The sequence below is a fragment of the Alosa alosa genome, chromosome 18 (genome assembly GCF_017589495.1).
Source record: "Alosa alosa isolate M-15738 ecotype Scorff River chromosome 18, AALO_Geno_1.1, whole genome shotgun sequence".
NCBI lineage: Eukaryota > Metazoa > Chordata > Actinopteri > Clupeiformes > Clupeidae > Alosa > Alosa alosa.
The window spans coordinates 14,906,343-14,932,547 of NC_063206.1; the positions used below are offsets into that span (position 1 = coordinate 14,906,343).

The window sequence follows — 26,205 nt, forward strand, 5'->3', positions numbered from 1 at the left end:
GTTTGGAACATTCTATAAGTGATATTTCTCATATATAAGATATCTCTCCTCATGCTATTCTGATAAGAATGGATAGGTGTGAAGTGGGTGTGAGTAGGTGTGTCTGATGCCAAGTGGAGAGCCAACCAAGTGGGCTTGTTTTGGCGCCAAAATTCTCCTTTGTTTAACCCTTACAAAAGTAACTAAACTGCAATGTTTGTCGGATTAAGACTTGGACTTAGACTAAGACTAGAAGGATGTAGAACAGAAGAGAGGAGAAGTTGGCTACAGGCCAACCTAGGCCTTCCAGGCCTGGGCTAGGCCTACACAGACCATAGACCATTTTTTGTACCCTCTCTGCTTGTAACAGAATAAACTTGATTCCTGAGTTTTTCCTGAAGTTTGCCAGTCTAAGATTAATATTAAGTAACTAGATGTACCGCATAGCGGTACAAAATATGACCGCCGCTCAGTCCTGTACATCCGATCCGCGAAAATAAATCACACTTCAATTTGTCTCCATATTTTTACTCCATCCTCCACTCTTGAAACTTTTGTGTATGCTTGTTTGGCATGCCTGAGTGTGTGTGTGGGCTGCACAGAAAGTAGCCTACTGGTGCTGAAAAGGTGAATAGATTGTAGAATAGCCAAAGAAGATGTAGCATTGTTATAAACCTTTAAAATCTCTAAACAATCACAAGTAGGGCAGTTCATCACAGTTCATCCATTGCAACTGGATTGATGAAAGGTCACTTACACCTGTAGGCTACATTGTATTTGGGAAAAAAGCAAAAGGTATCAGCATAATGTTATTTATTTATTTATTTTTTTTTTTTTTTATGTATTTATAAACAAAAAACATCTCTGTCAGTTCCATGCCGTTTTTCAACAGCTATCAAAAAAACAAAGGTCATTTTGGATGGATGGATGGATTTTTGTGAATATTTCTTCTTCTACATAAGATTTTAGTCATCTTTAGTTCATGTAATACTTTATTGTCAATGCACAAATTAAGTAACAGTAGTCTGAAACGTTATTGTTAATGCACAAATTAAGTAACAGTAGTCTGAAACTAAATGCTGTTTTACATCTAACCAGTGGTGCAAATAACTGACATGTCCAAATGGGCCTTGATGAAATCGTCGCTAGACTGTTCTTATTACACATTTTAACGGGCCAAAGTTGAAGACTTTTTTGTCCGTTATTGTTGGTGCAAATATAGGCTGATTCATGTTCCCTTGCATTGTGTAACTGAGGTCCATGGCTAGTCTGGCTTTCATCAGACCAAGCTCAATCTTTTAAGAAATCAAAAAATAAATGGCGGGCAGATCAGGCTGGGTTCACCCAGCCTAGTCCATAGGCACCCGATATTGTTTAATTTTCAGATTGAGATATACACGCTCTGGCTATTCTAAATGCAAAATGCATTAGGGAGTTATGACAAAACTGTAACTAACAAACTAGATCCTAATAGAAAGCTGTTAGCTTCCCTAAGCTACAGGTAGGATTATAAGGTAGGCCTATTTACAACATAAATTGTCAATAGGCTATGCTGGCTTTCTAAATAAAATCTCCTTTGGAAACCAATGGCTTACTTAATTTACAGCATCAAGCGGGACTTAAACTGCCATATCGCGGGCGAAAAGTTGTAATAACATTCACACAGCTCCATGAGTCAAGGAAAGCGCGAATGAAGTAGCCACTTCTAAATGGGACCCACTACACATAGCTTAAGGTGTGTTGCTAAAAGCAGCCATAATGAAATGAAGGTGTCATTGTTTGGATACTTCACACACACGTGCTTTTTTTAATTTCACAGACTACAACTACCAAGCTGTAATCAAAGCACATCGATTCCCCTCTCACACCCTGCACGACTTAAAACTAAATAAACAGGCGCCTCAGTCTCACGATGTATAGGCAAAACTGTATCAGACCGGTGTAACGTTGGTAAAATCTTCCATTGCACAGAATGATTTTGTAGCACGTGCAATAAATGACAGTCGAAAGATACAAACAGTGCTGATATCAATTTGTTTGGTATAAATTTATAGTTTTCTACAAATGCAATCAATCAAATGGGCCTCTACCACTCAACCAATTATGGTAACATTACCTAGGTCCTTATTGATATTACAAGATTAACGCATTACCTGCAGTAAAACCAAGCATGTCCGATAAACATCCTCAGATTTATTTCGCTTCAAGAAGAAATGGGAATTAAACTTCATGTGAACATCGCCCTTATTAGATGTTCGCAGTAAATTACAGTCCTTGTAGGAAGTGTCCATTGTTTTCCCCAACCCACTTTAACTTCCAACAAAATTAGATCTCACTGCAACGTCGCCATCTAGTGGACAAACGACTACTTATCGCCAATACTGAAAATGCAGCCATGATGATGATGATGAATATTTATTTTGGCTTTCTTTTTGATCCTACTGAATTTGTAATTATGTATCGGCCGTTCTAATACCGATAGTATGTGGGTGCCTGCCTGTGTGTGTGCATGTTTATATGTGTGCACCGCCATTTTACAGGCCAATGAGTGTACAGTCACTAAATGTACACATAACCTAATTTTTTAGACCCCCATGGATGAAATTCTACTTAAACTTGGCATACCCCCCAGACCCCAAGAGAATGCCAGGTCAATCATACACATAAAATTTGGTGCAGTTCTGAACATCTTAACTGAAGATGAAGGGGCGATTAAAAGCAGAATAATATTGCATTTTCATTTTTTACCGGGGGGGGTGCAAATCACAAATGAGTGATTATGAGCCAGGTTTATGTGGGCCCTTGAGACCAACATACCATAAAAGAGAACTGTGTCTGCCCACAGAGAACTGTGTCTGCCCTACACTCCTTTCGGGGGGTCCAGTCCAGCGGGGGCTGCAGATCAAAAACTAAAAAATGACGGTTCCATGCTATCCATGTGGGGGTACATGCCCACCAAGTTTTGTGTACCCCGGTCTTTCAGTGTCCCGGGAATCCTTGTTGGTGTACGTCACTAAATGTACACATACGTTATTTTATTGTAGGGCCCCCATTGACCGAAAGTACACAAAACTTGGCATGCATTCGGAGGGTGTCATAATGATCCTACTTTTTAATTTCGTGCAGTTTTGACCTTGTCAGTCAGAGATATTGTGATGAAAACACCTAATTTTTTTGCTTTTTTAATTTTTTAACTAGGTGGCGCTATACATGAAATAAGTGGTAATGGGATGGGTTGACATGCCCCTTAAGACCAACATGCAAAAAAAAGGTGGACCTCCTAGGCCCTACGGTTCTCGAGATATTCACAGAAAACTGTCTCCGGCCACCTACAGGCCAGTTGGTGTATAGTAACATAAATTAATTTATTGTGTGGCCCCCCCATGAACGGAATTCCACAAAACTTGGCGTGCATACAGAGGGTGTCATAATGATCCTACATTTCCAATTTCGTGCAGTTTTGACTATGTTAGGTCACAGATACCTACAATTACAACACCTCATTTTTACTTTTTGTGTTTAACTAGGTGGCGCTATACATCAAATTAGTGGTTATGGAATGGGTTGACATGGCCCCCTTGAGATCAACATACAAAAAAAAGGTGGTCCTCCTAAACCTTACGGTTTTCGAGATATTCACAGAAAACTGTGTCTGCCCTACCCTCCTTTTCGGGGTGCAGTCCAGTGGGGAGCTACAGATCAAAACGAAAACGATGGTTCCATGCTATCCATATGGGGTTACATGCCCACCAAGTTTTGTCTACCCCGGTCTTTCAGTCATTGACGGAAATTTGGACATGCTAAAATTTGGAAAAAAAAAAAAAAAAAAAAAAAAAATCTGACTAAACCTATATGATCGCTTTCGCCACAAGGCCGGTCATAATTATTCACCACAATTACTTTCATGGAGGTTCCAACCGTGAGATTAAAATTTTAGATTTAAATTAGATTCAAATTTTGCTGAGAGATCTTCAACATCGTGGTTTGACGGCACACTTTTTAAGGTAAGGTAATTGATATTTTCTGGTGGTGAGATCTAGGGAGCTCCTAAACAGTTCTAGTCAGACTGGTCGGGCGTTGGAAACAGTCTTTGTTTCTGGAAATGGCTCTAGGTATTGAAATAAATACCATATCGGTTCCATGAATCTAAGCTTTCGGTGTTAGAAACAGTCTTTGTTTCTGGAAATAGCCTATGCATTTAAGACTAAAATGCAGTCGGTCCTGTGAGTCCTATGGACACTATTCAGAATTTTGGGGTCGAAATTCTGGGGTAGTTGGGAGAAATGACCAATCTCCTGTAAAAGTCTACCAAAAAGGGGGACTGCTCGCCTAAGAATCTCTCACCTGAAAATGAAATTGCATAAGAGTGTTGCTGGTCATAACAGATGTATGAAAGCATCTTTAGATTGCGTAACTAAGATGACAGTTTGAAGTAGCCTATAAAGATGTTGAACTGAAAGCGTAATATTAATAGTTGGGTGTCGAATGACGTTTTCCACCGTTTAAAGTAAAGACATTGGAGTTGGTATGATACTGTGTTCTTCAAATTGATAAAAGTGCAACTAGTTTGAAATTGTTTTGATAATGCAACTTTTAAATTATGGAGACTTATGATATAATATTTAATTATATCGTAATATTTGCCCCATCTGCAAAGATGGAGTTTTCTATGTTCAGTGTTATGTGTTGCAACATGATGAGTTTGTCTTGTCTTGTCTTGTCTTGTCTGTCTTGTCACTGCTATTGTCAACATGGGCCCTGAATGAATGAATGAATGTGTGAGTGTATGTGCTGGCGAGCATGTGTGAATGTGGAAACTTAATTACAATGGTAATAGCTTTGTACCAAAGGGAACTTTTTATAAATGTAACACAGATTTAATTTCTTTCGTGATCTACAAGTCCTGTTTTTATAATGTTACTCTAGTCACTTAAAGCTGAATATAATAAGTTATGTACTGGTTTTTGTTGTATGCTCTGGTCTAAGAGCATAGACTCTGTAACTTTTTTTGTTGTTGTTGCTTTAAAGCACCTAGGCTATACAGATGCTGGTAGTAACTAATATCATTTCTTTACTTTCTTTGATTTGATTCTCTTTGACTTTGAATTTTATTTTTGTTATTCTGTTGCACCTTTTATTTCTTTATGTTACAGTTTATTTCATTTGATTTCCTTTTCAGTTTGTCCTGACTAGGAATACTTGTTGCTCAGATGGTATGGTTACAGATTTCCCAATTCCATTATACTGTAGGTGCTAAGATAACAGGAGGATAATTTTATATAATATAATCCTCATTTGAGCCTTTCCTGGCTGTGTTTAAAAAAAAAAAAAAAAATCATGTTCTCATTGGTTAAATTTCTGATGGTCTGTTTGCTTGCTTTAACTGCTGATATATTTTAATTTCATTAGAAAGTGGGTTGAAGTTTCATTTTTTTTATGTTGTTTGTTTGTTTGTTGTTTTTAATGATTTATTTCATACATTTACAAGCTTTGCTCCTAGCCACCCATCACCGGATGGTATTTGATGTCTACAAGCAGAACCGTACCATGTTATTTCATACAATGTAGTTTGTTTTGTTATCAGTTTCGGAGGCGGATCTGGTGGACAAGGGTGTGCCACCGATCCGAGGGGGATGGTTGATAACAATGGATGGTTGACAACAATGGTGATGGTGATGTGTGTAGATAGCCTGTTACATTATAGGTTCAGGACTTGGGCTCCTCAAGAAACTTTACTTCTCAATAACACTGTTTAATTGATTTGGACGAGATGTTTTGTTACCAGTCATAAGAAATGTTTACATTATTACTAGGAATTCTGTTCTGAGGCATCACAAGCCTCAAAGTTCATGTACTGTATTGTTTGCGTGTTTGGAGGTATAACTGAGAGGTCAAGACAGACCTGACTGCAGCTGACGTCATCTTTGAAAAATATTGAACTCCACTGAATGATCATTTGCTTATTAGTACTGGAATGACAGCTAAAACTTCTTGCTCCAAGACATGTATTTTCAAGATCTGTTTACAGACTCTGAAGTCGCAAACCCAGAGACATCCTAACGACGCATGTCTCACTTCCCCCGCTGGGTTCTCATGGGACAGAAGTGTGATGGATGGGACAGAAGTGTGATGGTGGAAGACACAGCTTATCGAAAGGGGGACAGCCCTTTGATCTGATATCCAACACCACCCCTGAAGACCCCAACAGCACAGTGTTCCTGGGAGAGCAGCATTTGGAAGTCTTGTGTACCATCCCACAAAAGGACCTTGGTCAGAACATCACGAGAAAGATTGGATCAATTTAGAATAGTGGACCTGCTGTGGGCAGAATAACTCCCAAAAACAGCAAGGATCCGAAGGTTCCAGGTAGTCGACCCTGACCTTCAGACTAAAGAATTTTATTTTGTTGGTATACTTTAACTGGAGAAGGAAAGATTGAAGAAAAGAAGAGGAACACAGGGTGTGGGGGAACGCCCCCTATTAATAGAGCCAAGCGCCGCCCTAAGCACATTTTGCACACACATGCACATTCTAAACATTGTGCACCACATGAAAGCAACCCACCTGTGATTTTATTCTATTGCATTGTGCACCACAAGAAGAATGGAAACTGGCTTTGGTTGCATTTTCTTAGCTGTTTCTATGGTAGATGATGGTAGAATATGTCAGTCTTTCTACTGTTGTTATTTTTATTCTTCCATGATCTGTAACCTCCTTCCACACCCTAAAAGTCCTCTGTTTATTATAAGCTGATTCATATTTTATGTGAATCGATTAATGATTCAAGTCTTTATGACTTGAAAAGGGGGATTTGAAAGTGTTGTGAATCAGCCTCATTTCTGTAAATGTACATACTGCGTACTTCTTATGGTCATCTGTGATTTTTGTACCCATGTGTACCCTGTGTGTGTCTTTGGTCTGTATGGAAGCATCCTTTGTTTATCCTTGAATTCAATGAAAGCCTGTCTTTTGCCTGTCTATAGCCTTTTGCTTATCACCAGGTGTGAAATGTTACTGTAATGTTTGTAGAACAGCATGTGTCCAGGCCTCTGAAGGACTTCCCAGGAAAGGGGGTAGTTTCCTGGGGTAGTTTCCTTGGGGCAGCCGTGGCCTACTGGTTTAGCGCTTCGGGCTTGTAACCGGAGGGTTGCTGGTTCGAACCCCGACCAGTAGGCCACGGCTGAAGTGCCCTTGAGCAAGGCACCTAACCCCTCACTGCACCTAACCCCCCGAGCGCCGCTGTTGGTGCAGGCAGCTCACTGCGCCGGGATTAGTGTGTGCTTCACCTCACTGTGTGCAGTGTTTCAATAATTCACGGATTGGGATAAATGCAGAGACCAAATTTCCCTCACGGGATCAAAAGAGTATATATACTTATACTTACTTAGTTTTAATTAAAAGACAATAGAAGCTGACCAGACCTGATGAAGGCCTAATCCTCATCCTCCCTTTCTATTGCATATTCAAACTGGGTTGGACCTAGAGGTCACTCCGTCTCTTTGTGTGTAACTTTAAATATGGTAGACTGTTTCTGAGAAGTCAGAGAAGTCAGAGAATACTGAGAATCTGGTGAAATCCATGATGGGGTGAAACAAACATGTACTTCTCTCCCTTGAGGGCCACTGACCCCTCATTGAAAAGAATAAAAGCCTGGATCCTGATCTTGCATCGTCCTGATTGAGTCTTATGGTAGTAAAAATATACTATCAGTTATGGAGGTTATTAATTTTAACCGTAAAATTATTGCTATCAATTCCCCCTTTTCAATTCTGAATGACTTGAATTTAACATAAGATTCCATAAACATGAGCATTCTTGAACAATTTTACATTTTTTTTTTATATAGTCCATACTCAGTCCATAATCAATCCATAATCAATGTAAGTGTGTGCGTGAGCAAGGATAGCGTGACAAGAAAAAAAAATGCAGCGTTCAGCATACACCCCTTCTTGTGTTTCTCTTCCGTTGAAGAAGGGTCCTCTTATTAAACTTGAATGTGTCTGCATTGTTTCAGTGTAAGTGTATGCGAGTGCAAAGGGTGTGCATGGCAGGCCGTGTTCGGCGTGCACCCATGTGTCAGTCCAAATATGTCCACATGTATTGCGGGCAGTGAACAATGTGTCATGAGTGTCTTTGATGATGCGGGAGTGCGAGGCTGCTTTCGGCACCCTCTTTCGTTGCTTTCAGTCAGTCCAGTTTTGTTGCTTCAAGAGTGATGGCAGTTGGTTCTGCCACAGGTTCCGTTGGACCTGTGGTTCCTGAGTCTCGTCCAGTCTCGTCTCATGACATGGCCTAGCCCCCACCGCTGCTGCTCTGGGCTATACCTGAGCCCAGGGCAGAGTTGTCTGGTCCATCAATCTCGTCCAGTGGCATGGCCTGGTCCCCACTGCTGCTGCTCTGGGCTGTACCTGGCGTGGTAGCTGACATGGCATGGCATGAAAGGAACCTGGAGAGACTGGAGAGTGGTTTCACAACAACTTGGAGAGACATTAGCATGAGTGTAAACAGAGTCGAGCAGTGTCTTGTGAATGCAGTCAACAAAAGTCAACAAAAGTATGCTAATGTATTTAGTTTCTCAATTGGAGACAGTCACACCTATGGGTCTTCTAACATAGCAGGGCTATTTACCTCCAAACAGAGACATTTGCATCGGATCAACAGCAAATAAAACAAATTAGTGAATAGGTTTGCATCTATTGGCAAAGGCCAATATAAAGAAAATAAATAAACTTTTGGTGAAGATGTTTAAAAAGAAAAAGCATTTAAAAATGACCATTTGAGCAATAAAACCAGTAAACTTAGAGAAGAAAGTATTTCAAGTCAATACCATCTATCTCCCCCTTTTTATAGTTTCTTAACTATAACAAATTGTGATCCCAATATGAATGAAGGAAAAGAAAATACAAAACTAAAAACAAATAAAAGGTAATTTCAAAAATAAAGAACTCAAGTAGTGGGTATGAATCCACTCAATGGAACATTTGCCCTCATCAAACAAGGCGTAAACATGTAGCAAACATTTCCCATTGGCATACAAGCAAAAATAAAAAATATGTCTTAACATGTTAAACCCCAAAAGGTGTCCCTCAAAAGATAAAATAAATAAAAGAAAGAAAAATGGTTGAAATCAACAATGGTCTGCCATTAACACTCTTCATAGGTTCATATCTCTCCCCAGTGAAGCTCCTTTGTGTCCATGGGGGAGAGGCTGGGGGGTTGGTTATAGAATACAGTGATGATAAAAACAAAGGCAGTGAGATAAGATAGCAAAAGGTTTGAAAACTTTTGACCCAAGAAAACAAAGACAACATCATTTCAACATTCAACAGTTCAGATAATCCTGTTTCATAGTTGGGTGAAATTTAGAGGCAAGAAAAGCATAAAATAAAAATTGAAGATTTAAAAGAATGAAAGACACAATAAATGTTTCTGAAGAAAAAAATAGGAATCAGTAGATCAGACTTAAAATAAATTGTATCTCATAGGCCTAAAACATCTTAAACAGCAATCCATTTCAGCTGGGAAATAAAAGTTACAGGAAAAGAAAAAACTACTTGATACATAAAATAAAGGTATTGAAATCCTTGATTCTGATAAGATTATAAACTTGCAACAATTCCTCACCCATACATTTCAAAACAGAAGGACTTGAAACAAAAAATGGAAACAAACACATATAAAGAAATAAAAGATTTAAAAATAAATTCCCACACACAGGGCCGGCCCACACGCGCATTCATTCATACTGGACACACAAGGACACACACAGCTCCATGGAGCTGGAGGACAACTTAAACGGGCTGCAGGAAAAAAAAATTCTGCTTAAAAAAAACAAAAGAAGTTTAGTCAAGCCTTTTCATCATGTACTCATGTTAGCTCATTGACAAAGACATCTAGACGCCCCTAGTGGCAGCTAGTTAGCTCAGGCGTACTTAAAAGAGGCCTAACCATGCTCTCTTGAGCTTATGCTGTTGCACACTTGAAAAAGATTATTACGACATGAATCCTGGATTCATCATCTATCAGTCTATTAATACTTGAGTGTAGATGTAAAACAAAACAACACATCTACTCAAAAACAAAACAAGACTAGCGTTAGCTTCACACTTTGGATTCTAGCCGCTCCTACGCTCTTGGTGACAAAAACAAAAACAGCAGCGCCAAGTTCTGTCTAATATTCTGTTTTGGTAATGAAGGAATGAAATGTTCTGCAAACAAAATGGGCTTAAACTACGTAGCTTTTTGGGACCTGGCCAACGTTCCCGTTACCGCGAAAAATAGGTTGCACACTAATACCGCCGTGTTTTAATACTGAGCTGTTAAACAAACTCGCTATCCTATTTACTCTTTAGACTAGACCCACTAAAGAGGCTCCTTTATTTGGATTGGGTTTCATAGAAGCCAATGTAATCCAACACATATAGGGCCATTTACAAGATATGGATTAATTCGTCTTGTGCGACATTTTGCCAAAATCGGGGAATCACACGTTTGTGTCCACTATTAAGTTACGGTTTTGCCAAAATGTTGCCAAAATCGGGGAAGCACAAATTTGTGTCCACTATTAAGTTACGGTTTTGCCAAAAATGTCTACTCACTCAGAATGCCTTTTCCTGATATCTTAACGCCCGTTCCAAACTGTGGTTAGCAGGAACCGCCCGGATTTACAGATATTCTTTCGTTCATCACCAAAGAAGAAATGCAGATAAAAAGTGTCCTTACCTGGGAGCTGCCACCAGAGCGAGGAGAAAAAGACAAAACTGCGGCATCTTAGAATCAGCGACAAAAGTATATTATCTCTGCGGTTGGAACCTCCATGAAAGTAATTAAACTGCAATGTTTGTCGGATTAAGATTTGGACTTAGACTAAGACTAGAAGGATGTAGAACGGAAGAGAGGAGAAGTTGGCTACAGGCCAACCTAGGCCTACACAGACCATAGACAATTTTACCCTCTCTGCTTGTAACAGAATAAACTTGATTCCTGAGTTTTTCCTGAAGTTTGCCAGTCTAAGATTAATATTAAGTCATTATTCACCACAATTACTTTCACATACAAACACACACACACACACACACACACACACACACACACACACACAAATACACACACACACACACAAATACATACACAAATACACACACAACACACACACACACACATACACACACACTGTAATCCCAGGGGGAACCAGCGGTCTGGTGCCACACAGAGTGACAAATACAGATATCGGTGTCAGTTATTTTTACCCCATTCTTTTTATAGTATGATTTAATAAATCTAAGAGGGCTTGAGAAGACCACAGCGAGAGAGACATTCATCAGCAGAACTCCTGAACCGTGGGAATGATTGCAAATGATTAAGGGGTTCCGAGCTCTTCCTCCTCTTTCACTTGTGATTCTGTGTCCTGAACGCCTCCCCCCTCCCTCCCATATTGTCCTTTCCTGTGTGCTTCCCAGAATTACAAGACTTAAAGTCAATTAGTTGCCCAAGTCTGTTAATTAAAACTTCAGCAAAGAGTTTCCTGTGAATCATGGCCAATGAATGCTGAATTCTGTGCTTGTGTGTGTGTGTGTGTGTGTGTGTGTGTGTGTGTGATGGCTAAAGAAACAGGTGTTTACAGTATGCTCCATTGCATGTAAAGTCCTCCTCTTTACCTGCGTGGTTACTCATTCCCTCACTGAATTCAGAGAGATGAGCTGTCTATCATGAGCAGAACAGATAACGCAGCAGTGGGCCTTGGGCAGCAACCAGGGCTACAAACTAACATCTAGACATCTAACACATGCACACTAGTTATCTGCAGCAGAAAGATCTTGTTTCTTCTGCTCACACATTTTAGATATTCAAGTGTTATATTTTCACATGAAACAGTAACATGAACACAGTTGAGAAAATATTACTGCAGTGCACTCAGTAGGTCAACATGAACAAAGATTGATGACTTTTCAGTGGAACAATGTTATGGGCTGGCATGTTTGCGCTAGTGGGCTGTTCTTTGTTAGTTTCTTGATCCTCACTATCTTGAGGCGTTTGAGCCAGACATTTTGATGATGATGGTTGTGTTGTAAATTAATGGTGCCTTTATGTAAGGGATAATTTATAGAACGCCGGTCATTATCGGGAAATAGGTCCCGGCAGGGCGAACCGGACCCCGACGCACAGCAGAATCAAACATTCTTTAGAACATAACTGAAACAAAACTGAAAACAGCAGGGTTTACAAGTCCCAATGCAATAGTTGTGAAACAACAGTTCTGTGTTAGTTTTCAGTTATTTTCAGGCACACACCTGTTGATAAGCCTTGCATGGAACAGTCTTCATAAAATAATTACCAGAGCTCACAACTTTTTTTTTTTTTTTGGCTGAGACAGATTTTCAGAGAAATATCGCAGTGATGTCATTAGGCCATGTTTTCATATGGAGGTGCTAATTAATCCAAGCTCTTCATTAAGATCATTATCATGATCACCCACAGTTTTGCACATACAGTATTCTCTATACAGCTCATCTGTGCTTTACATGTGACTTCAGTTACATTATTTTGATGTGAAATCATCATATAAGAAACCGTATAAAATATACATGAATACTGAGTTGAACAATAAAAGCAGACTGAGTTGAACAATAAAAGCAGACAGGGTTTTAATGGTCTACTATGGATTTGAATGTGTGAGTCACTGAGATGTGTTAAAGTGACACATACTGCAGTGACAAAATATCTGATGATGACAAAATCATACCTGCATTACTACTGTGATATTGACTATCGGCCATGACAGCATCTCAAACCCAAAGCAGGCATGGAACCTAGTCCGGAAGAGGGGAGGTGGGGGGTCCCATATTCCTGCAGCTGTATCACAGAGAGGCGCTGATTAGAGAGCCTGACACCTCTTCCTCTCAGCTACTCCAGATATAGCTGCAGCCTCCTTCCCCACTCCCTGTCTCTCCCAGCCAAACCATAAGGGAGAGAGAATGTGACCTTTTACTCACAGACAATAGACCAGAGAAGCAAAAGACATCATCCCACTAATAAGGGAGTTCAGGAACGCAGGTGACCTTAAAAATGCCTGCACATAATTTCCCAGTGCCCCCTGAAATCAAGCTCTGCTGCGTGATAGGAATATTTTTTTTTTTTTTTAAACGCTAAACATCCACATAATGACTTTGAAAGGCCATTTCTGCAGAGCAGCACTTCTCAGTGTAGCAGTGCATGGCCCACGGCGCTTTCCTCTGCTGTCATCGCAGATAGGACATAAGGAGGGAGTAGGGGACAGAGGGGGAGAAGGGAGGCTGGCGGGTTTTAGACTACGCTATATAAAGCATGTACCCTGCGTGTTCATATTCTACTGCCTGGAAGATGTGCAGGAGTAATGTGAGTGGGTGGATGGGTGGGTGTGTCAGGGGTGGAAATTGACTAAAAAAAAAAAAAAAAAAAAAAATATGTGAACATCTACCCTCCAACAAATAAATGGCCGACAAATTCACCAGCAACTCAATATCTGTGTCTGAAATCTACCACTTTCATATTTTACCAGGTGGTATGTGTCTAGTGCTAACTTCCCTTGTGTGTGTGTGTGTGTGTGTGTGTGTGTGTGTGTGTGTGTGTGTGTGTGTGTGTGTGTGTGTGTGTGTGTGTGTGCATATGTGCATACTATATTTTGAGGTTGTGTCAGAGTGATGTTTGTGTGTGTGTTGGGGGGGGGATGTTTTGTGTGCTCTCGTGTAACTTGATTCTAAAATATAAAAGTATGACATTTTCTCTGTCATTTAAACCTCTGTACAGCATTTAACATTCCTGTTCAAATCTGCCTCTCTTTTTTACATATGTGCTTGCCCATTTTCATTTTGGCTTCCTTTCCATTTTGGAATTTACAATTTAATGTAATCAGAAGCACAGAGATCTTTCCCTGTTAGAGGGCAAAAGCTCATGCAGAATCCTGTTCCACCAAACATTTTGGGCCTCACAGCTGTAAACATCTCAATTATAACTCTAGGACCAAGCAGGAGGGTTAATTAGTCAATTCAGAGTGTTGACAAGTGATAGACTTGTGCCCACAGTTCACTGCTAAGACTGCCAGTGGATGTATTAGGCCTACACAGGAAATGGCTGCTCAGTTCCTCTCCTAGGTGTTAATTTGATCATTTGTCTTTACGTAAGCTGCAGTTCTTGACACTCTTGAATTCAAAAACTGAGTTTTTTTTTTAGTTGAATTTGTTTTCAATTCGAACACACACATACACACACACATATATATATATATATGTGTGTGTGTTTGTGTGTGTGTGTGTGTGTGTGTGTGTGTGTGTGTGTGTGTGTGTGTGTGTGTGTGCATATGTGCATACTATATTTTGAGGTTGTGTCAGAGTGATGTTTGTGTGTGTGTTGGGGTGGGGGATGTTTTGTGTGCTCTCGTGTACTTGATTCTAAAATATAAAAGTATGACATTTCTCTGTCAGCGAAACCTCTGTACAGCATTTAACATTCCTGTTCAAATCTGCCTCTCTTTTTACATATGTGCTTGCCCATTTTCATTTTGGCTTCCTTTCCATTTTGGAATTTACAATTTAATGTAATCAGAAGCACAGAGATCTTTCCCTGTTAGAGGGCAAAACCTCATGCAGAATCCTGTTCCACCAAACATTTTGGGCCTCACAGCGGTAAACATCTCAATTATAACTCTAGACCAAGCAGGAGGGTTAATTAGTCAATTCAGAGTGTTGACAAGTGATAGACTTGTGCCCACAGTTCACTGCTAAGACTGCCAGTGGATGTATTAGGCCTACACAGGAAATGGCTGCTCAGTTCCTCTCCTAGGTGTTAATTTGATCATTTGTCTTTACGTAAGCTGCAGTTCTTGACACTCTTGAATTCAAAACTGAGTTTTTTTTAGTTGAATTTGTTTTCAATTCAAACACACACACATACACACACACATATATATATATATGTGTGTGTGTTTGGTGTTTGTGTCAGAATGTATGTACATTGTATGTAAATATATGTATGTATGTGGTATGCACTTAAGTGAGGTACAGTCAAGGATCAACAATATCTTGCTAAAGGGCAATTTATTGTGCAGCTGTTTCAACAACAGATGAAACATGATAAATGGACAACATAAGCATCACAACAATGGACAAAAACAGCCCTTTAATGGGGTAAAATAAAAAGGCAGTGAATAATATTGGAAATTGAACAACCTAAAAAGCATGTTGTTTGAGAGGAGTATGTAAGATGTAATAGAGGTAGCTTTAAAAAAATGTCCTATTCAAGTCATGAAAACAATGTTAAGACTAGTGACATGCAATAATAGACCATATCTAAGATTATTGTCTTGTACAGAATTACTAAAACATTCCCATTTCCCAAATTATCCTTTACTGAAACGCTGAGACAACACATACTGCATTTTTTTATTAGGACTACAGCTACAGATATGTTCCAAGCCATTTTGTTTGCCACACAACCCCACTCCACCCCCACACCAGCATATGATATATTATGAGGGGCTCAGATGCCAAGATTGAAAAAAAAAGAAAGTTCCCCAAACCATCCTGTGAAGCATCAGTGGAGGTGGCAAGGCAGGTCTGTGTCTTATCCAGCGACAAACCAAAACAAACCCAGCTGATTAGTGTCACTCTTCTGGCGCTTAATCTCAGCATGCTCTCTCAGATTAGCCTGCTAGCTGCTCAATGCTTGATTAGCCCGCACTCTTTGATGTTCCTCAACAACAGCTCTCCACACTTTTTCTTGTACACAGACAGACACACACAGACACACACACACACACACACACACACACACACACAGACACACACAGACACACACACACACAAACACACACATAAAACACAAAAGGCGCACAAACACACACACACACACATACACACACACACACACACACACACACATACACACAAACAAAACACAAAAGGGACTCACACACACCAAATAAACACCTCAAACCAAACGGTGAAGTGTAATGTGCAAATTGGATGCTCTGCTCCTCCTGCAGGCGCTGATTGTCTCTGACATGATTTCCGCTTTAGCTTGTTGGCAGCCACGGAGAACCGCGTCGCATTCTCTCTCAATGCTCTGTTTTCAGCACACATTCAGCTTTGCACGCCATGTCAGAAGCCAAACCAAACTCTGGAGTAAATGATTTGTCATGTTCTAATTACATCCAGTGATGGCAGCTGAATACATCTCTCTGATGCTAATCCAAGGCATTCCCATAAGAGGACAGGAGTGGTGGGGGCAGTGAAGTAAAACAGGTGTAGAGCGGGGGACAAATCCCCCCCAGGACCTTCCCCACCCCCATTTCCCCAAACTCATCCACCACCTTCCCTCATTCCTGCTGGGATTTCCTGACCCCGAGTGAAACTCAGTCAGGTGTGCATAAGGCATTATTACCCAAGGGTGCGGGGCAACCAGGGAACCTGCCTAGATTTTTGGGGAAGGTGAGGGGGTGGAGGGGCGTATTCACTTTGATAATCAACCCCTCCCTCCTTTCCCCTCCTCAACACCACCCTTTCCCTTCACCAACCATCACCACGCCCAGACAAAAAAATACCTTCTCCACCTTTAATTTTCCTCAATCACACCCCACCCAGATGGGAGCCATAATTGACTTGGTGCATATAAACAGGCCTTGGCGGCGCCTCTCTCTGCGTGCAGAAGGGAGATAAAGGATAAAGGATTGGACTGTTAAGCTCTTCATGGGCAGTCCCCAATTCCTTTGCCAGGGGGAGAGAAACCAGCGACCCATCAGCAATGCTGGATTAACTTGATGTGGAGATCTCCCCATCTGCTTTCATTACTGCCATACAGTGGGATGTCTGAAATTACCGCTTTAACAACAACGGGAGCCTGTACTACCACGCCCCAGCCCACAGGGCACAGTAGGAGGTGTGTGTGTGTGTGTGTGTGTGTGTGTGTGTGGGTGTGTGTGTCTATGTTTCTGTGAGCGGCTGAATATGAATTTGTTTAGAGATGTGGCCATGTTTACGTCTAGATGATAGAACTGCATGATCCCAGCCCCAAAACTGAGTTGTTCACTTCATTCATCTTTGCTGCGCTGAAAGGTATCTTTTATCATGAAGAGGATAAGGACATAAAATGTAATTAGGATGATCAGGTAATTCATTTTAAGAAGTGAAATGCTAAAGATTGTGAATCTCTGAGTCTGCCTGGTGAAAAAGCTCTTCAGCTGACATTTTGATGCAAACACTCAGAGACGTTATTTTTCATCCCCACCTAGGTGACTGGCGTGTCATTTATACAGAACGAGTCCTTGGCTTCATCTGGAAATGTAAATCACAGTTTTAGTTTTTTTATACACACAATTTAATTTAGTGAGTTGTGTCTGCCAACTGCATTGCTTCATTCACATGTCTGCTGGCTATCTCTTTCTAAATGGCCTGATGTAGGCAGCGTGTGCCAAAATGAAAGACTGCCTGAAAGAGTGTTGTTAATTAGCCTCTCCCAAATCCCACAACAATGTGTGTCACCACCTTTTTGACTCAGCATCTTGATGCAGCTTCCAGGCGTGTTCTGTACTAAATATGCATAATGGAACTTTCCTGCTGTTCATCTTTCACCACTGAATTAATTTTATTTTTAAACAGAACATTGCACCATAGTCTAGCAATATCAGTTTGGATGAAGATCTTACTGTACATCTCTCTCCTCACCCATCCTCTCCCTCTCTCTCCCCATCACACCCCACCCCACCCCACGCCCACTGGACCCTTCAGAGTAAGAGAGCGGAAATGAGCACAGCCCCGTACCTGCGCTGTTTAATTGGGGGGTTTGGGATGAGGCCTGTCTCGTTAGAATTGGCATGCAGGCTCTGATCCAGTAACAAATTAAACACATACAAAAGCAATGAATTTCAATCACCTTTCCTGTCGACTTTCCAGATTGGCTGCGTGTCAAACCGCCGCTGTGCCCGTCCAAACATTTCACAAGATGCGAGCGCTCGATGGAGAGGACATCATTCATGAGTCCTTTATTAATCAATCATTAAAATAAATAATATAATATAATGCCAGGAAAAAATCCTGACTGTAAAGACCACCGGGAATCAAGCGAAAGGGGGTTGGCCATTAATTGAGTGTGTGTAAGTGTGTGTGTAAGTGTGTGTGTACGTGTGTGTGTACGTGTGTGTGTAAGTGTGTGTGTAAGTGTGTGTGTAAGTGTGTGTGTAAGTGTCTGACTGTGATAATGTGTGATTGCTTTTTAGGTGGCTGTCAGTTAACTATTTCTAGTCAACTCTTTTAATTTTACACAATGACGTGTGTGCACTATGCATCATCTACAGGTAAGTGCTTGAGGCGTTTGTGTATCAGCAGAGTGTTTGTGTGTTCTGATTGGATGATCGTCGAGCACATTCGTCTGAGCGAGAACTTAATAGAACATGGACCACTAACGGCGAGTTTTGAGTAATTGCTTTGTGATAATTAATGTCAGGAGTGAAGGTTCTCCATGTGTAATTTACAGAAAAACAAGTAGAAATCTTGAGTGTCTTTCACACACACATGCACACGTTCACAAAAATACACACACAAACTGGATTGCAAATAATTCACAACTAATTAACTGCCACACACTCTACACTACATATGTTTGCAAAAAATAAAAAATATAATAAGTAAGCAGGCAAACAGAACTAATTACATTACATCACATCTTGTGACACACACACACACACACACACATATACATATACACCTACTCACCTCTTTAGATACTTATGTGGACAAACTGGACACACACACACACACACACACACACACAAATCCTCCTTAGCCCACTGCACATCCTTTGAGGCTTATTAGGTTTGATTAGCTCCACTGACTGCAGGACAAGCGATCGGATAGCGCGGGGCCGTGACATTAATGTGAACTAAATTAAAGAGCTGGCTTGAGGCTGTCCTCAATCAACATGATGGCCACAGATGATGTCCCCACTCGCTCTCCTCTCCTCTCTTCTTTCCTCTCTCCTCCTCTCCTCTCTACTCCTCTCCTCCTCTCCTCTCTCCCCTCCTCTCCTCTCTCCTCTCCTCCTCCTCTCCTCTCCTCCTCTCCTCTCCTCTCTCCTCTCCTCTCCTCTCTCCTCCTCTCCTCTCTCCTCCTCTCCTCTCCTCTCTCCTTTCATCTCCTCCTCCTCTCTCCTCCTCTCCTCTCTCCTTTCCTCTCTCCTCCTCTCCTCTCTCCTCCTCTCCTCTCCTCTCTCCTCTCCCTTCCTCTCTCCTCCTCTCTCCTCTCGATGTCTCTTTCCTCCTCATGTGCCCCTGTGCCCTTTCTTCACTCACAAGCTCTCCTTCTCCTCCCTCCTTCCATCCCTCTTTCTCTCCCTGCTTTCACCCCCCCTCATATCTCTATTTTTTCTGACTTTCTGACAAGAAAATAAGTATAGGCGTAATGTCATGACCCTTTCAGCAAGGGCAAACATGATTGCTGGGCTGGTATGTTACATGCCATTATATATGGCCCCTTTTATTGACAGAAAAAAACAATATATATGACTGTGGAAAGGAAAGGAAATGGTTTCATAGCTGGTTATTACGGACAACAATATAAAAAAATACTTCAGAATAATCTATCTAAAAGCAAGCAGGCAAACACATTTTCTCAGAGGTCTATTTTAGTCATGCAAGAATGCAAGTTGTATGGTTTGATGGTTTATTTTTAACTACTTTAATAACCAATGTGACAATTGCACAAATTGAACGAATTATCAAGAATTATTGTGAAGTAGGTTATAAATGATTATGTTTTTGGCAACAACAGACTAAATTGTTGTTTTTCTCATTCTAAGGGAAAACTTAAAACAACGCAATGGAAGAATTATTTATATCTATGCCCCTTGGCATCAATATTCAACTCTTAGTACTCAGTTCATAAAAAAAAAAAAAAAACTAAAAGGGCCATGATCTACCCGATTAACAAACGTTACATAGTGCAATATCAAGCTTTCCAAGCGCACATTGCCAATATCAGAGACTTCATGCTCCATATTATATGTTGGTGTAGCATCAGAATGAGTTTGAAGCCATTATTTGTAAAATAACTTGTGTTGCTCTCATCATCTCACCACTGTGGACATTTCTCCCTTCTTGAGCATATGTTTATTCAAAAGTGGATTGACAGTTAATTTGCGAATGACTTTATCAGCAGTCTCACTGCGTCCCTCTGCTGAGGATGACCAGGAGTCGTCGCCTTCCTTGCCACAGGGTCAGTCATTGCAGGGTGAATTCCTGACGCCTCATCATACTCATTACTGTAGCTTTAAGGTCATAAACCAGGGACGCCAAACATTATCTACTAATTGACCATCTGATCTCAGTCTGAGCGCATGAGTGGGCAGTTGCACTGGGCTTTCTTTGGGAAAGACTGGCCACTTTACACATGATCTCAATATCCTGAGGAAAGTCTGTTACGTAGGCTGTGGTTCAAAGCATGATTAATGACTAAGGGCCAAACCGACAATGAACAAAAGCAATGCATGGTCCATGACATGAGCTGACCCTAAGGATTGAAGAGTGTAAACAACATACAGTAAAGCTACGCAGACACACAATGCTGTGTTGATCAGGACTCAATGGAACGTTGGGTTATGTTGGGTTAAGTGAAGAGACATCTCTCCAGTCCAGGCCGCTCGGAGACCCGTTCCGATCAAACTATCAGTGATTACACGACAACACAGGTGTTTCATAGGTTCGGGTGTGGGTGTGTCTGGGCGAGCCGGTGTGTCTTAAAGCCTATCTAGGGTCCTTAGCAGGTGGGGTACATATGTAATATGTAATGGAGGAGAGAGATGGTCTCGAGACGATAGAGAAGGTGTTTCCCAAATGTGTTTCTCTCATGGCACACTATCAACAATGTTCTCACAGAACACCACCATTATATTTAACATATTTATATATACATATATTTAACATATATATTTCATTTAGTTATGAACATTAAAACATGTTATACTAAGTTGTGGTGCCTTTCCCTCAAAGGTTTCACTCAAACCTTTAGAGGAAACATACAAAATGTTGCCTAGAACATATATATATATATATATGTATACATATATATATATATATATATATATATATATATAGAACAGAATTGCCCCAAAGTAAGTACACACTGGATGGAGTGAGACACATTTTATTGATGTGAAAAATGATCCTTTCAGCACTGGGATAAAATGATAGAATATAGAATTGAATTGGTTAAAAAAGATACACATTTGGTATAAAGTCAGAAGAGCCTCATAGTCACAATCCAGCCCTAAATATCCAGATGTTTGCAGCTGGTGCAGCTGTCATGATGTGTATTGTGTGTGCCATGCTCCTTGCGGTCCACTCCATGTTTTATCCCATGTGCTCATTGTTTCAAATCAATTAGGAGCACAGCTGAACGCACACTTCTCTTTAGCTCTTGGTTTTCTCTTCTCTATTTCTTCCTTTCCCCTTCCCTCCTTTCCTCTCTTCTCCTTCCCTCTCCCCCTTTCCTCCCCTCTCTCCACTCTTCTCCTTTCCTCTCCCCTCCTCTCCCCCCCCTCTCCTCTCTCCTCTCCCTCATTGCTTCCCATTCTGCCAGTAGTGGGGATGTCTGCCATCCTCTCCTCTCCATTGAGAATGATGCCAGTCCCTCAGATGCCTCATGTCTCTCTCCACACGTCTCTACTCCTCACCGCCCCACTGTGTGTAGTCTGCCTGAGCTCCACCCCACCACCTCCTCACGGGTCCTCGCCATTGTCCATCCCATCTCCCTGTGCCTCCGGTCCACGTCGTGTGTCCTCTCCCCCTCATCCTATGTCCACTCCCGGAGACGGGCTCCATCTGGCTCTGTTGTCGTCTCACGTGGGCTCCGCTCCTCACCTCCTCTCTCTGGCTCCGTTTGTGGTTCGCAGGCCATCTCTCCTCCGCTCTGTCTCCCCTCCCCGCAACAACAGTCTGGGGAGGATGGGCTCTGCTCCTCTCTTCTCCTCCCTCGTTCTGGAGAGGCGTGGTGGTGTTGGTCTTTTTGTTTCCCTTGGCGCCTCGGCCCCTTTTTCCCCGTCTGACTTTCTTCTTCTGCACAGCTCCAGTCTGCAGGGGGTTGTTTTTCTGCTCTTCAGCTGAAGACTTTGAGGTCTCCACATCAACTGAAAGTTATTTAGCCAAGAAACTACTTCAAAACACTTCAACATATGATAGAAACATGTGACCAATTCACAGAAACATGTGACAAGTTTGCATAATAAACATTTCAGTTCAACGCTGCTCTTAGTTGAAAACTATTGATTACAGTCTGGGGGAACCAATCAGTATAAATAAAAGTAATGCGTGTTTCTCCTCTTTGATAAAATGCATGAATAATGAAAACAGACTAGGCTACTCTTCCCACTTTAGTTGCTCTAAAATACCCACCCAGGGAAGCAGCCGTCTCTTTCAGGGTGAGGATTCCCACTGCTTCCATCTGAACAGGCTCCTCTTTCTCTACTTGGTCTCCAGCCGCCTCTTCATAATGGCCTTTGCCTGGTCATTTCATTTGAACAATGTTTTAGCAGAACTACATGCTACATCTATGGTACAAAACAACATTACGAGGCCTAAAGTGATCCAGTGAAACTGATGCTGAAGTGTTTGACTATAAGAGTCTGAATGTGTGGTCTGCAGCATTTACTCACTCAGTGCTCTCTTGTTGGTTTCAAGGAAGTCTCTTAGCGCATCTAAAGCAACATTTAAAGGCAAATCACACTTAGGGACTTTATCATGGAAAGTGTAGCTAAATGCTGGTGCTGCTGGACCTCTGTACTCACTGCAGGTCATTTCCAAATCCTCCAAAACTTGGTCAAGTGAGGGCCCATCCAGCCGCCTTTCCTCTTTTTGTCCTTCCTTTTCAGTTTCCTTTCTAGGAAGCCCAACCTCTGTAGTGGGCAAAACATAGAGCTAATGTTCATAGCTACGTTGATGGAAATTGCAACAAAACAACTGTTAATAAAAGCACTTCTGAAGTGGAGTTCTATGAAGTATGCTAAAATTCTCCTCTTGGACTCATACACTGTAATATGTATATATATATATATATATATATATATATATATATATATATATATATATATATAATATAAAGTTCCTCTTTCTGGTAAACTTCTGTATAATTCACTTGTATAGCTCTATCTTGGGATAAAGATAGCTATCAGTAAAAATATATTTGATTTCATTTTCCAGACAGTGGAGATAATGAGAAATGATATCTCTCATACTCACCCAGAGAGGGACCTGAGAGGATACTAGCTGCCTTGATTTCATCTGCATCCTTCTCCACGCTCTTTTCTGCCTCCACAGTCACGGCAGTCAGTGCGTCAGCATGTGTCCCTCCTGTTTATTAATTTACTCTTGATTATACTGATTCAACAAGGGTCTATTGGTAAGAATGCTATACTTTAGCTAACATAACAGCCTATGTCGTTTCTAAAACTCTCTGTTTCATAATGTGACAGTCTGTCTACTCACTCTGAGGAGATTCAACACTTTCTAGGATATTTTCGAGAGGAGCCTTCACATCCTTATCTAGTTGTTTCTCCTCCAGGCCTGTAGCTAGACATAAAAATAACACCAGTGAAATGAGGGTTCTTGGAATTAATAGTGGAAGCTGGAGATAAATGTTGGATTGTTTAATCTTCTTACCGCAAGACTCCACTTCATCCTGGATACCACTCAGTGAAGTTACCAGTTCTGTTCCGTTACCACTCAGCAGATCATTGAGAGCAGCCTTCACTTCCACTGCCTCCTTTTCTTCTGCTGCCTCTTTTGCTGCAGCTGAAATACATTTAAAAGTTAAAAAATTAGACATTAGTGTTGACCACCATCTTTGCCAGTTTTAGGCCCTGCTTTGTTGCTAGATATATGTGATGGGATCTGTGAAAACCCATCACATAGTGAAATTCTGTGAAATTCTGATACCATCCTAGCAATATCTTGGATACAGTACCATCCTAGTAGCATCCTTACTGTAATACCGTCGCTAGCAACACCCTGGATACCATCCTAACAACATCCTGGATGTTTGTTAGGATGGTATCAGAATCTTAAGTTGGTGAAATGTCACCATGTGATTGGTGAAATGTCACCATGTGATTGGTTTTCTCAGATCCCATCACATATAACAAGTGATGGGATTTAAAGTAGGGTCAGCAATTCAGGCTGAAGATGGCTGGTCATATTTGACATTTGGTTGCTCTGCTGATCTACTCACTCAGGTCAGACTCAACCTTGTCCAGGATGTCATTGAGGGTTGCCTCCACTTCCAGTGACTCCATGTTTTGCTCTGACAGACCTAAAATACAGTTGAAGTTAGTTCATAGACCTTTATAGAACTATAACGGCAGATCAGTTAAGATGTGTGCTGAGCATATACACCCAGAGCAAATTCATTATCCAGAGGGTTTTCAGAACAGCTACTTCTGCTTCTTTTGAGTCTGACTCTTTTTGCCAGACTTGAAACAGTATAATGAAGTTCATCACTATAAATCCATGCCACAGCCTCAGCTGAATTTCAAATTGGGGGCTTTGTTTGTGTACTCACTGAGACCAGACTCGACCCTATCCAGCATGTCACTAAGGGGTGCCTCCACTTCTAGAGACTCCTGAGAGGATGAACGGTCCTGGTCTGAGGTCAGATCTGGAAAAAAACAGCACTTGAAGTTGCTAAAGCTGTGATTTGAGATCAGTTATGGTTTGAATGTCTTACTGTGCACAGACTCACTCAGAGAGGACTGAGAGGAGGTGTCATGTTCATCTGCTTCTGTTTCCTGGACTCTTCTCTGTAGATGAGCTCTCTTCATCTCTCTCATGACAAGTTTCCTCAGCTCTCTCTTCATTTTCTTCTCGCTCTTATGGTTCCTTTTTGCCCCACATGCATCTTCAACTTTTTTCAACTAGCTCTCTCTTGAGATCCTGCAGAGTGTATTTTTGTATATCTCTATTTGTGTATCTCTTCTTAATTTCTTTGAGACTTTCCAGGGCCGACTCTTTCTTTTGCTCTCTTTTCTCTCTCTCAACCTTTTTGTAGTAGCTTTGCCACTCGTCTTCATTGTTGTAGTCGTCTTGTTGCGAAATGCAACAGTTTAGGAGACAGAGAAAACCCATGCCTCTTCTTCACCAGTAAACCAACAACTGACCACTCTCCTCACTGTGCAGAAAGAGCTAGAATTCAAGATGACACTGTAGATCTATGACATCATGATGGGGACCCCATTGTGACATAAGCACATGCAAGGCAGTTGATTTTTATGGCAAGAATGATAGAACAAAGCCATGACGTGGTGTTGTCAAGGTAGCAAATTCACTGAATCTAAACAAATCAATCTAAACATGGTAGTGACCATAGCGGTGGCTTTCTTAATCTATTTATTATTATTATTATTATTATTATTATTATTATTAATAATAATAAGAATAATACATTTTATTTATAAAGCGCCTTTCAAGAGCCTTCCAAGGTCGCTTTACAAAAGGAATTTAAAAATACAGACAATTTACAAACACACAATAGCCAGATGCCAGACACAGCAGCGTACTAGCACAGCGTTCCTGTAGGCACAGACATCAAGACATAGACATCAAATAAGTAGAAATAACAAGTCTAGCCTAGTCGTCAGCGTACCCGTGACATCAAGACATACAAGATAGACAACAAACAAATTAACAATGAATAAAAAGTAAAAAAGAAAATACTTTTATAAAGAAAAAATCATGTTAAATTAAATTTTTGTTTATTAACATTAACATTTAGATTAGAAAGTTTCTATAATGTTAGAATGTTTTTTCTACACTGCAGGAATCATATACTGCATGTATTATTCATATATTAATTTATATGTATATACAATACAAGGATACAAGGATACAGTTTATTGTCACATGCATATAGTTACTGGAAGTAAGAACTGCATGTATGTCTGGTGTCAGCCTATTTTGCATGCAGTAGAAGAGGGGTTTAGTTTATAGGGCTGCATAAAAAAAAAAAAAAAAAAAAAAATATATATATATATATATATATTCAACATTCATACCAAAACAATCAAATTTTGAGTTTTATTTTAGCATGTTTCCCCTATAAAAGACACCTGCATAAAACTTCACAGCCTGCGGTTAAAATCCTTAAATTCACAGATGTGTCTTAGCTTTATTTTTGAGGCAAAGAATGTCACTCTTAATAGCTGCCAGCTTTTGAT

At 40.7% G+C, this 26,205-nt stretch overlaps 1 protein-coding gene across 3 annotated transcripts; it reads right to left on the reverse strand.

Annotated features, from left to right (window-relative positions):
- Nucleotides 1-21,550: 21,550 nt before the first annotated feature.
- On the reverse strand, nucleotides 21,551-24,895 carry LOC125311809 (translation initiation factor IF-2-like). Of its 3 annotated transcripts, XM_048270152.1 has the most exons (10): nucleotides 24,735-24,895; nucleotides 24,555-24,650; nucleotides 24,225-24,305; nucleotides 23,657-23,788; nucleotides 23,483-23,566; nucleotides 23,237-23,347; nucleotides 22,786-22,893; nucleotides 22,654-22,695; nucleotides 22,394-22,501; nucleotides 21,551-22,128 (listed from the first exon to the last, which is right to left on the reverse strand). In XM_048270152.1, the coding sequence occupies exons 1-10, from the start codon at nucleotides 24,847-24,849 to the stop codon at nucleotides 21,665-21,667; spliced, it is 1,341 nt and encodes a 446-aa protein (XP_048126109.1). In that variant the 5' UTR covers nucleotides 24,850-24,895; the 3' UTR covers nucleotides 21,551-21,664. The 3 variants fall into 3 exon arrangements, with proteins under 3 accessions (XP_048126109.1, XP_048126108.1, XP_048126107.1); XM_048270151.1 differs by having other exon boundaries at nucleotides 22,654-22,893; nucleotides 23,483-23,560; XM_048270150.1 differs by having other exon boundaries at nucleotides 22,654-22,893.
- Between the last annotated feature and the right edge of the window lie 1,310 nt (nucleotides 24,896-26,205).

What these genes read in the sequence shown, in the direction of transcription:
- LOC125311809 (XM_048270150.1), bottom strand. Translation starts at nt 24,849, where the DNA reads ATGAAGAGAGAGCTGAGGAAACTTGTCATGAGAGAGATGAAGAGAGCT. An exon ending in GGATGAAGTGGAGTCTTGCG is followed by an intron (nt 23,567 to 23,656) that starts GTAAGAAGATTA and finishes TTTTATGTCTAG; the next exon opens with CTACAGGCCTGGAGGAGAAA. An exon ending in AGAGACGGCTGCTTCCCTGG is followed by an intron (nt 22,129 to 22,393) that starts GTGGGTATTTTA and finishes AATAACTTTCAG; the next exon opens with TTGATGTGGAGACCTCAAAG.